This window comes from Trachymyrmex septentrionalis, unplaced genomic scaffold (genome assembly GCF_001594115.1).
Source record: "Trachymyrmex septentrionalis isolate Tsep2-gDNA-1 unplaced genomic scaffold, Tsep1.0 scaffold53, whole genome shotgun sequence".
Classification (NCBI taxonomy): Eukaryota; Metazoa; Arthropoda; class Insecta; order Hymenoptera; family Formicidae; genus Trachymyrmex; species Trachymyrmex septentrionalis.
Genome location: NW_017305705.1, coordinates 256,153 through 271,904, shown reverse-complemented (window position 1 = coordinate 271,904; position 15,752 = coordinate 256,153). Strand labels below are relative to the sequence as shown.

Here is a 15,752-nt window from a genome sequence, read left to right as displayed (position 1 = left end):
TCTCTCTCTCTCTCTCTCTCTCTCTCTCTCTCTCTCTCTCTCTCTCTCTCCTCCCAACCATCTCCTTCATGGTTAACCGGTGCATAGAAACATTAACGTCGACCGCAAATCGATCCTAGGTATTGCCCTCAGAGTTTTGCAGTTCATTGCACCGCGGCTTACTCAATTCGCGTCATCCACGAATCGCAATATTTGCGTACGTTCAAAGGGATGGCCCGACGTAGAAGTGTTGATGCTCGTCAACTCTCTCGCATGACCCATCAAGCAACGATTCAAAGCCCCAAGCGTTTCTCGCCCATAGACAAATTAATATTTGTAAAATTGTTAATCTGTATAATAATAAGAGCTTCAAAATCGAATTATATAAAAGAAAATTACATTTAAAAAGAGTTTTAAGCTCAAATAAATTTTATTTAATTTTAAATAGTCAATATGTTTAAACAGTTGCCAATTTTAAAATGTGTATTTTATAAATTAAATTAAATTTTATAAAATTAACATAATTGAATTTTATAATTATTAATTTTAATTCAGATAAAGAGAGAATTATAATTAAGATAAAGAAAAAACTTACAGAATACAAATAAATCGGAAGATATTCTAGTCCTTATAATAAATGATAAATATTTGCTCTTGTATATCTAAAAATTTCACATTTTAAGATCACTGCACATATTTTACATATATATCTAATCTCAAATATATTGCAATATATTTGACATATATGTTTGACAACTGTCCATATGTAGATTGTTATTCAAATCGTACACCCGATATATATCAATCCATACGGTTCGCTACGGTAATTACGATTCTCGGCGGCTATATATATGAATCGAAAATACGGATTCGATTGTTATTCGATGGGTTATTTGTTTTATAGAATTACTAAAAATCGAGATCCGCTTTTGCAGTACAAAATAGCAGGATTGTTACGTAAAAGAGATCGAGTTAATCATGCGAATACATCCGTTAGCGGTGTTCCATGAATTTCGGTCACAAAGAGGAATTTATTTTATACTAAAAAATTAAATAATAAATTGAAACTTGCTGACTCGTACGTATAGTGTATTACGTAGTTATTTTACAAAAAGTTTATCTCTGGCGTAACATCGAAATATCATTTTGCACATTTGCGTAGATGACGGATTAGTCGAAATGAAAATCGTGTCGCATTTTTTAACAAGTAGATCTTGTTATCGTTGAAGAGGATATTTTTTGAGATCCTGATATAAACGACTAGTAACTAATAGCTAATTCGCTGTAAGCTAATGCATTCGCGTACTGTACCATTAATTATTAGGCTAAGTAAATGCATCGGTCTTCCATAATTTCACGAATATATCTCAGATTGAATTTTCCATGTTTTCCCATTGATTATATTGCATTGAATTTCACTAAATATATCAATACTGATCTGCATTCAGTATAAATCAAAGTAATTGTATATGTAGAATAGAATCTCTCTCAGTTCATGTTATGAAGTAGCATTTTTTAAGCGAGCGTTTTGCGGTTTTCGTAATTGTATTTTTCTTTATGAGCCGTACAGATTGTTCGCGTTACATTCGTACCCAAGCGTAATTGACCGGCGGCTTTCGAGAAAAAGTATACAGTACATTAACGCGGGATGGTGGCCGCGGTATCTCGCAATGTGACTGGCAAATGGAAACGACCTCGTAAGGTTTCATGGAAACTGCCGGAGTATTCTACTCCCTGATGATTCTTTCAACGGATATCGAGAGCTGCACGCACGCAAAAATAAAAATTAGCAATTTACGAAGCGATCATTTTAATCAATCTCAATTATTCATCGATACCCAATTGCATCCGCGTATACAGTGAAAATGATTATGGGTAAAGACTGTGAACGGTAGACGAGACGTATATTTTTCGTCTCTCTCTCTCTCTCTCTCTCTCTCTCTCTCTCTCTCAGCGCTTGAAAATTAATCGCAGTCCGAAATTATTTATCATGAAGTCGTAAAAAATAAAAGTTCTAAAAAAGTCTGAAATAGGTCAAACTGTATGTTTTACTTTACTCATATTTTGACGACACTATGTAATTACTATAATTGAGTACTTACAATAATGACAATAACTTAGACTCTTATTGGTCTTTATTTTATTATTGCAAAAATATTTAATTGCATTATAATATACACTATTTTAGCGTATCTTCGCGGATATAAACCGCATGACCGGCGCGCAAAAAATACATGGTTGATGCGACGTGATCACGCAACCTGAATCTCTCTCTCTCTCTCTCTCTCTCTCTCTCTCTCCCCCTCTCGACGCGTATATTTTTCGCGAGAATATGTATTGTATCCAGTCGGAACCAGCGGAATGTGTAAAAACAAATGTGCGATATGCCACGCGCAACGCGGTGCGATGCGACGTCTCGCACGCGCCACGCAGATTAATCCGACAAACGGGAAACTGATTAGCGAGCAGCAGGTATCGCAAACTCATTTTATTTCGGAATACGGTGAAAAATCTAATTTCACGTTGGATCAGTCGTGAATAATGTACAATGTACGTTATATCGCCGATCATGTTTCTTGACTATGGCACATGTTATTTACTGTTACATTTCGCGCATGAATTATTTAATCGAAATTTAGTGTGTAATCCCGTATATACAAATAAACCATTCGTTTAATCATTTCGAAAACTATGAACATATATAAGTAATAGGAGCCGACAAAAGTTTTGAAAAGTTTGCAAAATACATTAACACACGAGTGGCGAGTGCATGGATGTATGTATGTCGAGTATACAGATTTTATTGGTACGGAAATACGCGACACGACATATTGATTGTTACCAGCACGGTAGGAAAATTTTTTTTTAGAGTTCGATGGAAACGTTAACAATTTTCTATTTGTACTTGCACCATGCACACGAGTACCGCGATCAGACCTCTTGTTAAATTTAGATCAATTTACTAAGGTATAGTGCTGGAAAGAGTGGTTTTGTAAAAACTAATGACGCATGGATTACATGTTTCGATTATCCGGTTTATTCGGACGAAATGTTAAACCATCGAGCATTGCACAACGATAACGGACACGCCGGTAATACGTACACAAGTGTACTTCGATATGTATTGCAACGGCGTATGATTTAGTAGCAAGTTATTACTTCAACGTGATTTCCGCGTTCGATTATTGCAAATTGGGTAAATTTAATTAGCGAGTCTGAAAACGTTCACTTCCATTCTTTCCGCTTGCCCGATTTTTCCATGAAGTTTTCTCCATATTATTGTAAAATGTTAAAAAATTTATTTTCTATTTTTATCATATAATTATACTTTTAACGGATTGTGCTTTTTAACTAATAAAACGCATTATCCTATTTTACGCTCATTAACTTTTATTAAATTTTGTTATCTCTTTTTCAAGAATACAAGTCTATTTGTAATAAGCCTTATGCAGTACATGTAAATAATGTCGAAAAAATTTTAATGATTTACTTCGCAAAATTACAAAATAATATTTCCCAGCCTCCAGCATATAGTCGCATATAACTGACTATTTCTCGTACAAAATATCTCGCGCTACGGTATAACGAAGGATATAATGCAAATATTTAATAGTATGCACGAAACTTTGGGATAATAACGACAGGGAGAGCATAGAAACAGTACATTCGAGTTAATCATAAAGTGACTATAAAATGTAAAAAATTGAATTTAATAGTGTACTGTAATATCCTAGTACCTACAAAAGAAATTCAATATTAGCTTAAATTTCTTCTTAATAAAAGAAGATCCAAAGTCAATTGTAAGTGTAATTATTTATAATAACGTCAGAATTATAAGAAATGTAAAACTATACGGAAAGAATAATTTTTTCTACAATATTAAAAAATTTAGCTAGATAGAAAAATAATTTTGTTGGTCCATCAAAATAATTTCGTAGGATACTCAAGCTTAATGAGCAACACTGCAAAATGTTTTGACATTTTAACAGCCAGCTTTGATCACCTACATAATATTTTTAACGACGTAACAAAATTATTTCAGATCTTTATCTACACTCTTAGATATATCAAAAAAACAGTCCGAACCCAATTTCTTTTCAATTAAATAACATCTTAACTTCTGTATGTGTCAAAATGTAAACCAATCCATTTTTGTGATTAGCTTTAAAATAAACAATATCCATATTGACGTATAGACTTAATAAATAATAAATTAAAAATAAATTTTATACATTTTCTTGGGTTAAATCATTTAATTTCATTTTTTTTAAGTAGAAACAGTAGCGACCTGTATAAATGATTAAAAATAACTCAAACTGAATATAATTCGACATTACACATTCAACAACATATCTATTTTTAAATACTTTAGCAAAACCGCATTTTTTTCCGCGAATCAAAGGTCCCTCTTGGTAACTCTGGCAAACGAAAATGTTAAACTTTGATAAAAAAATTTTAAACTTTAACAAAAAAGAAAAATGAATCGAATTATTTAAAGCCATTCCGAATATCGATTCAAAGTGAATTGGATTTTTTTTTTATATCTTCCGATTTTATATTCGCAATTATTACAAATAATTGTACATTTATCATTTCGATTCTCGCTTTCCTGTCCTCACTACTGTAATTTTATATTGGAGGTATTTTTCATTTATTTTATACCATTTATAATTTCTACCATCGGAAGTATCGAAAAGTGGTAATTTCGACTATCCGCTGGCTATTCGCGGATTAAGGATTAAGAGACTTACGGTCGATATAATCGTTTACATGCGGGGGTGTTTACGAAGGGACGTCGCGCCGAATGCAACGCGGCCATAGTCTCGCGCACTATTAAAAGCGCTTGGCAATGTATGTGCATGGCGACCATTAAACCGCTCCCGCTATAAGTAAATTCGCGGGAAGTACTCATGCCGGCGGCCATAAAAGTTAATCTTCGCCGGTCTTTCTCGCGTACGGAGCTATTCTCGCGTCCCTTCATTCTCGTCCGAGAGTTGCGGACGATGCGGAAAGCGAAATCCGTATTTCTTTCGAAACGTTGCCCCCGCAGGACCCGGGGGTAGATAGTGGGAGAGAGAGATAAGGGAAAAAAGAAAGGGATACGGTAAGCAAAGGGAGGTCGCGAGTCGTGACTCTGTGTCTTACCTTTTTCGTCCGTTTGGCAGTAACCCAACAGCGAGGCTGTTACCGCTAAGAACATTAGCAGTCCCATGTCGGTGAGGAACGTTGGCCTTTTCCGGTGCATCTTCTTTTATTCAGCCAACCCCGTTTCTGTCCACCTCCTCCCGCAGACTCCCCGTAGACTAGCGCGCACTCTCTCCTACAAGTTCCCACTTCCACGGGGGGTGAAACAGGCAACACCGGTCTGACGAACGACCTCACGGACCGGCTCTTAAGGGATATCGATTTCACGTGACGGGGGTTACAAAACGCTATTTACGGGGCAGAGCGGGCTAAGATTCGAACGTACTTTTCCCATCCATTTCTTGCTCGTACGTCTTCCCCGTCACGCGCATCTCGCAGAATCTTGCTCTCTCGCTCCTCCGCGAGGCGTTCGACGTCAACGAAAGAATCACGACGACGATGGTCGAATTGAGACGCTTCACGTGAAGCGCTCGCTTATCAAACGTAGATCGGAGTGCGCGGTGCATCCGCAGGGACGTTAACGGCTGATTTAGTGGAAAAGTGTAAAACCGCCGAGTGCTTCCACGAACGTAGTTGTCGTTCTCGCGGGATAACGTATCTCCCAGAATGCGGTGCGAACGGTGCGAAGGCTGGCATCTCGTTGCACGTATTCCCTTCGGTCTCTCGTGCCGGTGCCGCACCGCTACCGGTTCGCTCGAATCTGAAAGAAGAGCGACGCACAGCTGCAGAACGTCGCGCTACGTACGTAGATTTCTCGCGATACGATGTTCCGTACCGCTAACACCAGGCTTTGAGCTTACGGGCACGTATACGCTCGCGTTGCAGAAAACCCGCACTCGCGAAAACTCGAGTCAAAGCGTTGAGGCAGGTGCGTTGCACTTGCGGGATTTCCGAGAGTTTTCAAGCAAAGAAAGAAAAATATTTTTATTTTAAAAATATTACTTACTGCAACAAAAATGCGTGGGGGTAGAGGATAATTTATTGGTGAGATTTTTTAATTCTATTAATACATAACTCACAAAGGACTATTTTTAAAATACTATTAGTTGTTAGTTGTTTTCTTTAAATATAAAGTAAACGATATAATCTTTTAATAGCTGAATTTTATTAACTCTTTTGCAGTTAAGTGCATTTTTAAAATATCCACAAAGTAGAATTCGATCCGGCTCGCCTTGCCGTAAGAAAGTAAAATTTTAGAAAAAAATAGATTGCTATTGAAATTTGATGACGACTATCGATCGGTACGAGCAGTTTGAAAAAATCAGGAAAATTGGTTCTGTACATATTTATTCTAAAATCTCCTCTACTGAGTGAAATTTCTCATAACCAATATGAAATGTGATAAGAAAGCAAAACTTTTCTAAAAAATACTCTCTTGGTAGTGAGCGATTATTTTATCGTTATATATTTGTTTCGGTGATGTAAATATGTAGACTATTGTAGACGGTTTTATGAGAGTTCTTGCCGAAGTTTTTCCAAAGAATTATTTTCAGGATGAAAAAGCAGCAACGTGCCGCGCGACGCTATTGTTCGAAAGCATCATAATCTCAGTGAGCCTGGCAGTGTAAAAAGCAATAAACGTAAAGCTAATATTTTTCGACCAAGATATTTGCGAGTTATAACGCCGGAATTAATATACTCGCAGATAATTTTTAAAATATGTGGAAATATCGATAAATAACTGTTTGAAGATGCAACATGTCTCAAATAATAAATAAAAAAAAATATATTCTTGGCGATACGCGATGAATAAATCTCACTGTGTCGGCTGCATTGGAATACCGCAGCTGTTTCGAGATTGCAGCAAGCAGGCCGAAATTCAGAGCAATGTATATATATATATATATATATTCTTGATAATCCAGTCGATATAATCATAGCAAGAGAGAAGCTCCATTTCAGTCAAACACGCGTGTGCGCGAATTCACACGCGAGCACGAATTTCGTGTACATCGCGTCGGCTGTCATCTAAAATAATTATTCCCCGTTAGAGGTGAGAGAGGCGTCGTGTCGCCACTACCCGCAACCACGAAAATTACCGTGGTTGAAATTAAAACTACTTGAAACCCCGCGCTCGTGCGCGTTTGTGAGCAGTACGGTCCGGAGGAAGGTGGTATTTTTCCACGGTGCGAAAGCCCCCTTGCATTCCAAATGTGCGAGCGCTAGCTTTCTTACGATAAGAAGTTTTCCGCGTAAGGGGGGGGGGGGGGGGTAAAAGAGAGATTTTCACACCGCGAATCTAAACATTTAAACGACCCTGTGCCAGCCCACAACTTGGCACTCTCCTTCCTCTCGCTCTGCCATTAGTTTACTTCGGGAGTTTCTCATGAGAGAAGAAAGAGAGATAGAGATATAGAGAGAGAGAGAGAGAGAGAGAGAGAGAGAGAGAAGAGAAAGAGATAAAAAATGAGAGTGATACGAAGGAGAAGAAAGACAGCTTCGAGAGACGACTTCTCTAACGTCTCGGCCTCTGCGAATCTCATTTACAGTGACCGACATTCGACACGGTCAACGATCCTCGAGTAGCAGACGACGACGAAATAGAGAGACAAAAAAAAAAAAGAAAAAGAAGCAGAACAAGACGAGCAAAAAAGCAGTCGACACGCTCGACATGCACACGGGCCATATTTTTCGTCCTCTTGCTGCCTCCTTTTCCTTCTCCTCCTCCTTCTCCTCTTCTTCTCCGTACAACTCGTCCTCTACATCGTCGATCGTCTCGACGCAACACTTTACATCGCGGGGAAAAAGCGCACACCGGTGCGAGCCGATTGTTCCTATTCAACGGACGAGGGCAAAACAAACCACCCCCAACTGCAACCCCTATTTCCAGCCGTCACGATGAACGAGACTTCGAACGCTCATCCATAACACAACCCGTGTAACTCGTTCTTGCGAAACGCATCGAAGTAGCAAACTGCGCGCTTTTGTTTCGAAAGCTACACGCTCCGGATGATCCGTCGTTTTGTCGAATCTGGTTTCCTAGGTATATCTATGTGATATCACTTCTCTTTTTCTCACCGTTTGTCCCCACGGTTGGCCGCGCGTGGAATCGGTAATGGTTTTGCCGCGTCTAATTGTCGCTGTGAAGAAGGGGGCGTCGGGCGAAATTTACGGAAACGATGCCACTGCTCGCACAATGTGGAGACGTACATATACGTACATATACGTGTACATAATACCCATACACAGAATATATATGCACACACGGGCATATATCGGGCTTGTAGAAAGCCGCTTAATCGCGGCGGATTCACATGAAATAATCGGGAGAGAGAGATACATCTCGGTAATTTTCAGTACTCCCACCCTGCTTTGGAGTCCGATTAAACGGGCTTCAGGCTATCACGGTAGAACGGATGATGTTTTTACCATACTTCCTGTTTTTACCCGGTGTTGAAGAGGGTCGCGACGACTGGTCGAGAGACCTGTCGCAATGATACGATACTCTCGTCCGATAGTAACACACATACACGTGCGTACCTAACGCGTTTTTGGAGCGATATACGTGACCACTCCGCGCATGTATGGTCGCGTTTGCACACGCGGGGTTTCATTCGCATCCGTAGACGGAGAGGGGAATATAATAGAAAGGAAAAAGGTGTTTTCCCTAAAAGGTGTAAGAAACTAATTATAGCCTACAATGGCGAAATGTGAATACGCTATAAGCTAGACTTTCTTGCGGTTGCTCATTTTCACTGTCGTAACTTCGAAACATTATATCTTGATTATTAATATCAATATAATATGTAATATAATATTTTGATTACTAATTAATATCGATTAATTGAAATTTGAATTAAAGAAAATGATTTTTACAAAATTTTTCAAAAAAATGATACGTTCTTTGAAATAGGAGTACGCATTATATATTTGTTATCGATATCCGTCATATTTTTTAAATGGTTGAATAATCCTGAAAAATAGCGTTTTATCTCGACTAGCACATTTTCCATCCCCAGTTATTTCGCTCCGATCTCGCCGTGAACGGAGGGGGAGGGGGAGATTTTCATCGTATTTGCGAGACGAATAATATTTTTATCGCGATACATCCCGACGTCTTTCCGCCTGTTGTACTTGCGAGGATAACGTATTTGCGGATAATATTTTTATCGCGTCTCTCCTCCCCCTGACTGCTGCGTTACCTCAGAAATCAGTATGAGACAAGGGCAGCGCAGCAGCGATACGTTGCATCCTTTCAACAAAGCACGCGCATACACTGCGTACTACCGATCGGCCGTACCGACACGTACGGGATCTCGAACACACACCGCGAATTTCGGTCAAGATAAGCGGGCGAAGAACGTAGCCTGAGTAAGCACGTTGAGCGTCAGCACACCGGAGGTACATGGAGGAGATAAGGACGATGGGAGAAGAGGAGATGGACGAAGGTGGCTAGAATTTGCGTCCGTGGACCGTGACCGCTCATATAGCCTCCCAGTCGGTGAGAAAGCCGAGGACCCGTGTAATGGCTCACGTAGGTGAACCCGTGCACGCGGCTGAAATTTAAACCACCACCACTAGCACCATCACCGACACTAGGAACCACTACTCCCACAATAGAGAGAGCACCCACCGGTACAAGCATCCACACACTACTGCTGCCACTGCCACCGGCGTATCACCACCCACCCTTCGTAGTAGAAAGAGGGAGAGAGAGCGAGCGAGAAACGAATAGAGTGACAGGAATGAGAGGCGGAGTTGAGGGAGGCTAGCAACCCCCAAACCGGCGTCGCCGTCGTTTTGTCACGGAATCCACGCAGCGGACCGGTCGCTCCGCGCGCATTCCGATAATATCCGGCGAGTTCCTCTCGCGGATTCTCTTTGTCAGTGTGAGGATCGGCGAGGACGTACAGCTTTACGGTCGTACGTAGCGTGCTGCGTGTACCAAAATGGTGAAGGTCGGTGCGGCGCTGCCCGGCTCGTTTTCACTCGCGACTCGCGGAAGAAGATAAAGAGAGAGAAGGGGGAGGTGAGAGAGAGAGAGAGAAAGAGAGAGTGTGTGTGTGTGTGCGCGCGCGTGTGTGTGAGTGTATGTACGTGATAGAGGGAGCCGGTCGTTTTCAGTCTGGTCCAGACAGAGAGAGAGAGAGAGAGAGAGAACGCGAGGTGGATAAAAAGAGATACGCGTGTTGGAGATAGGAGACGAAGAGAGTGGAGAGAGGACCTCGGCGCTTCGACCGGGCGCTCCTCGGCCCTCCTCTGCCGCACGACGACTGAATCTTCGGGGTGGACTGGGGAGGCTGCGCGCAGGGTCGACCCCGCTCGTTCCTGCACCCCTGGCCTGTCTGCCTGCCTGTGCTTGCTTGCCGGCCAGTGGTGGCGGCGACGCGAACTACGGGGTGGACGTTGTTTTAGGATTTCTCTTTGCAACGACCACGCATTTAGACCCTCGATGGACAAACGATGATCAAGTTTGATGATAACGCCGTTATAAATATTAATGGTGCAGGATATGGGGATGTTTAAACGCGGGAGAGTCGAAGTACCGCGTCGCGTTTAATTCTCTTTTACTCCATCGCGATTAATTAAGCATTTTGTCGCGAACAATTAATCGTCTTGATTATCAAATGATCAAGGTTACATTCCTCCATTGTTTTCTCTACTAACAAGTTAATTTGAACTCGGTGGAATAATTAATCCTTTAATCTCAGCCTTTAATCTGGATAATTATTCATGTCGTAGTGTACGTATCGATAGAAGATAAATGTAATATGTTTAAGCAACAATCGGAAGACTAGCATTTAGGAAACGGAAACTTTGATTTACTTAGTTGAATCTTTTTTATTGAAACACGCTGATCTCCGTGTATTTGTTCGTCAAACAAAAATTGCGCCAGTGCGAAATGAAAACCGGGTGGAACTTTTATTGACTGTTAGTTCTCTTTGATCACAACGAACATGTTGAGTTTTACCTTCTAAGCAAATTGAAGGATTATAATAGGAAATTGAAATATACGGAAGTTGCTAAAATGCATTTACATATTCTGTTACATTAATTATTTTTTATTTAAATAACAGATTAGAATATCATTTACAAAATTATTATAATGTTGAATTGTGTATATAAATTCTAAAATAAAAGTATGTAAAGAGTTATATCTTATCCAGAAGAAAATGATAAAAAGGAAATTAAGAAAAAGATACTTAATAATAATCGCGAAATACTTTAGAAAAATGTTAATTTAAATAAATAATTAAAATATCGTTTTATACACACGAACAACTAATATATTTTTGACAGGTAGTATTGTCGTAGAAAAAAAAAATTGTACTAACACATTGCATTAAAACATCGTTAATTTTCGAATCTCTCTTTTCCCTGAAATTTATTAAAACATTTCCGGAATTTAAGATTACAAGGCATTTTTTTGATCAGGCACGCTTTGTCTAAATATTCATATACATAATAATTTTAATTAAAATTATAAACAGATTTTTATTTATTGATTTAACATATCATATAAGCTATTATTTATATCCAATATACGCATTTATAATCTTTAGTAAATGTCAAACTGTCAGATTAAAATCTGAATTATAACATACAAATGTCTGAGCGCGATGCACTCGATCAAAAATATTCAATTCTTTATTTCGGAAGTGCTAAAGCATTCAGTGAACTTTATATATATATAATGACGTATGTAACTCTATCCTATAAATAAGTGACATAATCGTCGAGCGGCATATATCAGAGAATGTTTAAATAGATATTTTATTTGGATTACATGGACATAAACAAACATAATATTTAACAAACTAACATTGTATTATTATTAATATCCAAATTTTACCGATGCGCAGTAACAACATAAATATTATTAGGTTTAAATTGTAGAGGTATAACATTACCCTGGATATAATTAGCTCTTCTACATTTAGCGTAGGCAAGCAGCTTGTTTGTTTCAGGAGTAATAATAACTGTTCACCAAGCCTGCGTGATATATACAGATACTGTTACCTTTCGACTTATAATTATAGACGTACCTGCTGAAAGATAATAACATTAATAAATCGTTAAATAAAGTTCTTTCGCTATCAAGTAATTGCATACATGAATAGAAAAAGAATTTGCAAAAAAGCTGCTCTGCATAATTAGAGAATAGTTAACGTAATTTGATAGATTCCCATTATCTAACGCTAGTTTCATTATTTACTGTTTAATAGTTTGCTCGGATATTGATTTTTGGTTTTGTCATTTAAGAAAAATATAGTTTTTTTTTACTTGCATAAATTTCTAAGGACGATCGCGTTCAAGCAGCGATTTGCTAGACGTGAATTTGCAAGTCACTGAAGAATAAAAAAAAAGTAGGAGTTCTTTTTAAAAGTTGCTTGGCGCTTCTTCTTCCGTTTGATTCGTCAAGAATAAGAGACTAATAAGGAATGTCAGCATTTAAGACTTGATTTAACAGCGATTTCAGGATAATAGTTCACGTACACAACTTTCTATGCCCGTTGAGAATATAGAATTGTGAAGGGAGTAGCTAAAATGTGTTCAAACCGTGTGTATTCCCTACTCTATAAGCTTAAGCGTATATCGTATATTGCGTATGAAACTTCTCTTCAAACATCAAGTATGTTTAATAAAAGCGATTTTGCAAATTGTTAGTTAAATACAGCATTTGTATTGTCAACTGTTATTAATGTTCAGCAACGTTGCAGTATATTTCAATTGTAATCTTCAATTGTAATCGCGATAAGTTTAATGAAGTTGGATACATTTGCAGGTTTAACGGGTGCAAGCGGGTTTTTGCGCTTCATGTTTTTATCTTCAATAAAGTTTAACAGCGAAATTTGCCGAAGTCAAGCGGTGCAGTCCCCCGAGCGTTTTGCTAACGTAATGGCAATTTAAGCATCTCGAGAGCGAGTCGGTGGGCACGGTTTACCGACCGCCTGCATAGTTTCCCGGAGTGCACGAAGCGGCACGAGTGGCGGATTTTTGTAAGACGTGAGCCGCGAGGAAGATGACGCTTACCCGCATTCTCGAGGGGGCCATTTCCGTTTTCCCGAGCGGTTATCGTGCACGTACGGCAATTTCAGGCAAATTGTTTGTAGCGGAGCTTCCGCGAACTGAAACGAGCATATTAGCCTGCGCACGTGGAGGAAGTTTATCTGCTCGAGTTCGCAGTGGCCTGCGGACATCAAGACGATTAGAAATGTACTATCACGTGATACTATACGCACAAATTGATTAAATGTGTTACGGGTTCCGAGCTTTTCAACGATTGAGGTTCATTTATATTCGTTTCATCTGTTCACATTCTTTTATACACAGTTCAATGACTTGTGTTTTGAATTTTGGGTTGAATGTACACACGCATTTACATATGTATGTAAATACAGTTTACACATATGTTTTTCGATATACTAATGAAATCCATTAAACGCGTTAGCGGTATTTGCCGGCATGCATAATTAACACCTCGTTCATGGAATATACTTATCCGCAAATATTTGTTAGTCCCATTTCGGACTTCGTTGAATTCATGGGCCACACGTGTGAAATTAATCATTTGTCGCGGCGTTCAGCGAGGAGGGGCAGTAAAGTCAGGCAGATAATAGCAGATTAATAACAATAATTCGTGCATTTTGATCAAAATTGGCACGAGGTTACACATAGTATAGATTTTAAAGTGGAACGTTTGCAATATCCTGCTGGAGATACGACTGGGTGATCTATTTTGTGGGCCCTTTGTGCGCCCGAAACTGCTTCTTTGCCGCCTCGCCGACGAAGCGGACAATATTTTCTTTCTCTTCTTCTCAAATTTACTTCACCCCGGGGAAATGTTGCAGAAACATAACTAGAGCGAAATAACACGATGTATCTACAGAAAGAATATGCAACGAAATTATGACGATACGGCTTTAGCAATTGTTCTTGCTTGCAACTCTCAGACCAACCGTGGAACTTCCTTTTCTTCTCTATCTTTTCCATCGTCAAAGTTCCCGATTTCATCCTACACAAGTACAAGTCAATTATTCGCCAGTTCGGCGTTATTGGCACGACGCGTTCTCTCTTTCTCGTACAAATTTACATGTCCTCGGGGAAATGTCGAAGGAACACGACAAGATAAAACGGTACATCGATGGAAGTGGAACTGTTCGAAAAGTCGAAGTCGCATAAAAATTATTTATACGACTTTCACGGCGGCGACTCTCACCGCCTGCGCGTATATCGACCTCCTTCACACGACTCAATTTTCCATGCAATTTCTCGTGAATGGCCAACAGTTGCACACATACATAAGCTAATTTTTAAGCGACTTTTTCATGCAAACATTAATTCAAGATCCACGGCAAGCCTCGACGATTCGACGAAAAATGTATTTGTTTTTTGCCATTTTTTGCGTGCGATTCTCCTCTCTCGAAAAAGAACGAACGTGAGATGTTCCTTGCCTCTTGAATTCATCTAAAATTTACTTTACCTCGGGGAAACGTTGGCACCATATGAGCAAGGTGATATAAAACGTTATGCTGAGGGGATATGTTCGTTACGCTGGGAAATTACCGACATCTTGCTCAGGTCGAGATCCTTAACTTTTAGATCGCATATGCGAGGTACCTTTAAACCCTTCGCCGGTTTAAATCTATCGAATCTGCGAACAATATTTCTTTCCTTGAGCGAATATTTACTTCGCCCCGGGGATACGTCGCGGCCATATAAATCTGAGCGTAACGACACGGAGAATATGTGCGCGCAATAAAGTTAGACCGCGAATTGATGTGCCACTGGGTGCAAATGCAGTGTCCTTCGTTCTTTGCGACATGTTATACCGATGCCTTTAAAATAGATATGTTGATTAGTTTCTTTTTTGTCATTCGTCAAAGTTTGTTTTTGAAACAGCGTTATAATTTTATTGTAACATTTCTTTACGAGAGAGAAGCGTATCACGGTAAATAATCTTGCATATTATACATTATTGCGTGTTATACATTATTGCATGTTATGAATTATTGCGATTACCATAAAATTTGCACTAATCGAGAGACACCTATGACAAAGAGATAAAATGTTTTGAATCACATTATTAACTTCCACCAAAGGAAAGTACAAGATTGCACATTCAAAATATCTTGCTGGAAAAATTACAATATCTTATGTCCCGCATATTATAAGAGAGCACGGAATATATATATAGGATATATTTTTAGAATACTTATATACAATATAATCACTCACCTCTACATGTCTACTAGTATATATATATATATATAATTTTTTTTTACCACAGCGGGGCCAAGATATTCTAAAGATATCGTACACGAGAGATTTTCTTTATAATTCTACATATCTCTTGAGATATCTGAATATTTCATACCAAAAAGCACTTTGAAGTAATACATTTAAATTAAAATGTAACTGATAATATTTTTGAAATACTTCTAAAATATACCGATATCAAATATTTCAAAGAAATTGAGAAATTTTGGATATTTAGAATGATTTGAATGTATCTCTTGTCGAACTTGTCTTACTTTATTATCCAAAGAAAAATGTTTCTCGTGAAAACGTTCAGAATACCGTTTTTTCGAAAATCGAGCTACATGCGGTTACATTAAGTAGAAAAAGATGAACGCGAAGGAGGTTCCCGACGACGATCTCATCCCCATCGTCGTGTACATTTCCAT

General features: G+C 38.9%; 1 protein-coding gene across 4 annotated transcripts in view; it reads right to left on the bottom strand.

Annotated features, from left to right (window-relative positions):
* LOC108752003 (chondroitin sulfate proteoglycan 4) overlaps positions 1–10,323 on the bottom strand; it is a 49,567-nt gene extending 39,244 nt beyond the window's left edge. Inside the window, exons 1-3 of one of the 4 annotated variants that reach the window (XM_018492537.1) lie at positions 9,698–10,323; positions 9,267–9,620; positions 5,125–5,824 (exon numbers count right to left, since the gene is read on the bottom strand). In XM_018492537.1, coding sequence (XP_018348039.1) covers positions 5,125–5,224 — 100 coding nt within the window. In that variant the 5' untranslated portion in view covers positions 5,225–5,824; positions 9,267–9,620; positions 9,698–10,323. Of the gene's footprint in view, positions 1–5,124; positions 5,926–9,266; positions 9,647–9,697 lie in introns of those variants that run through there. The other 3 variants (XM_018492539.1, XM_018492538.1, XM_018492541.1) reach the window with 3 other exon arrangements.
* Between the last annotated feature and the right edge of the window lie 5,429 nt (positions 10,324–15,752).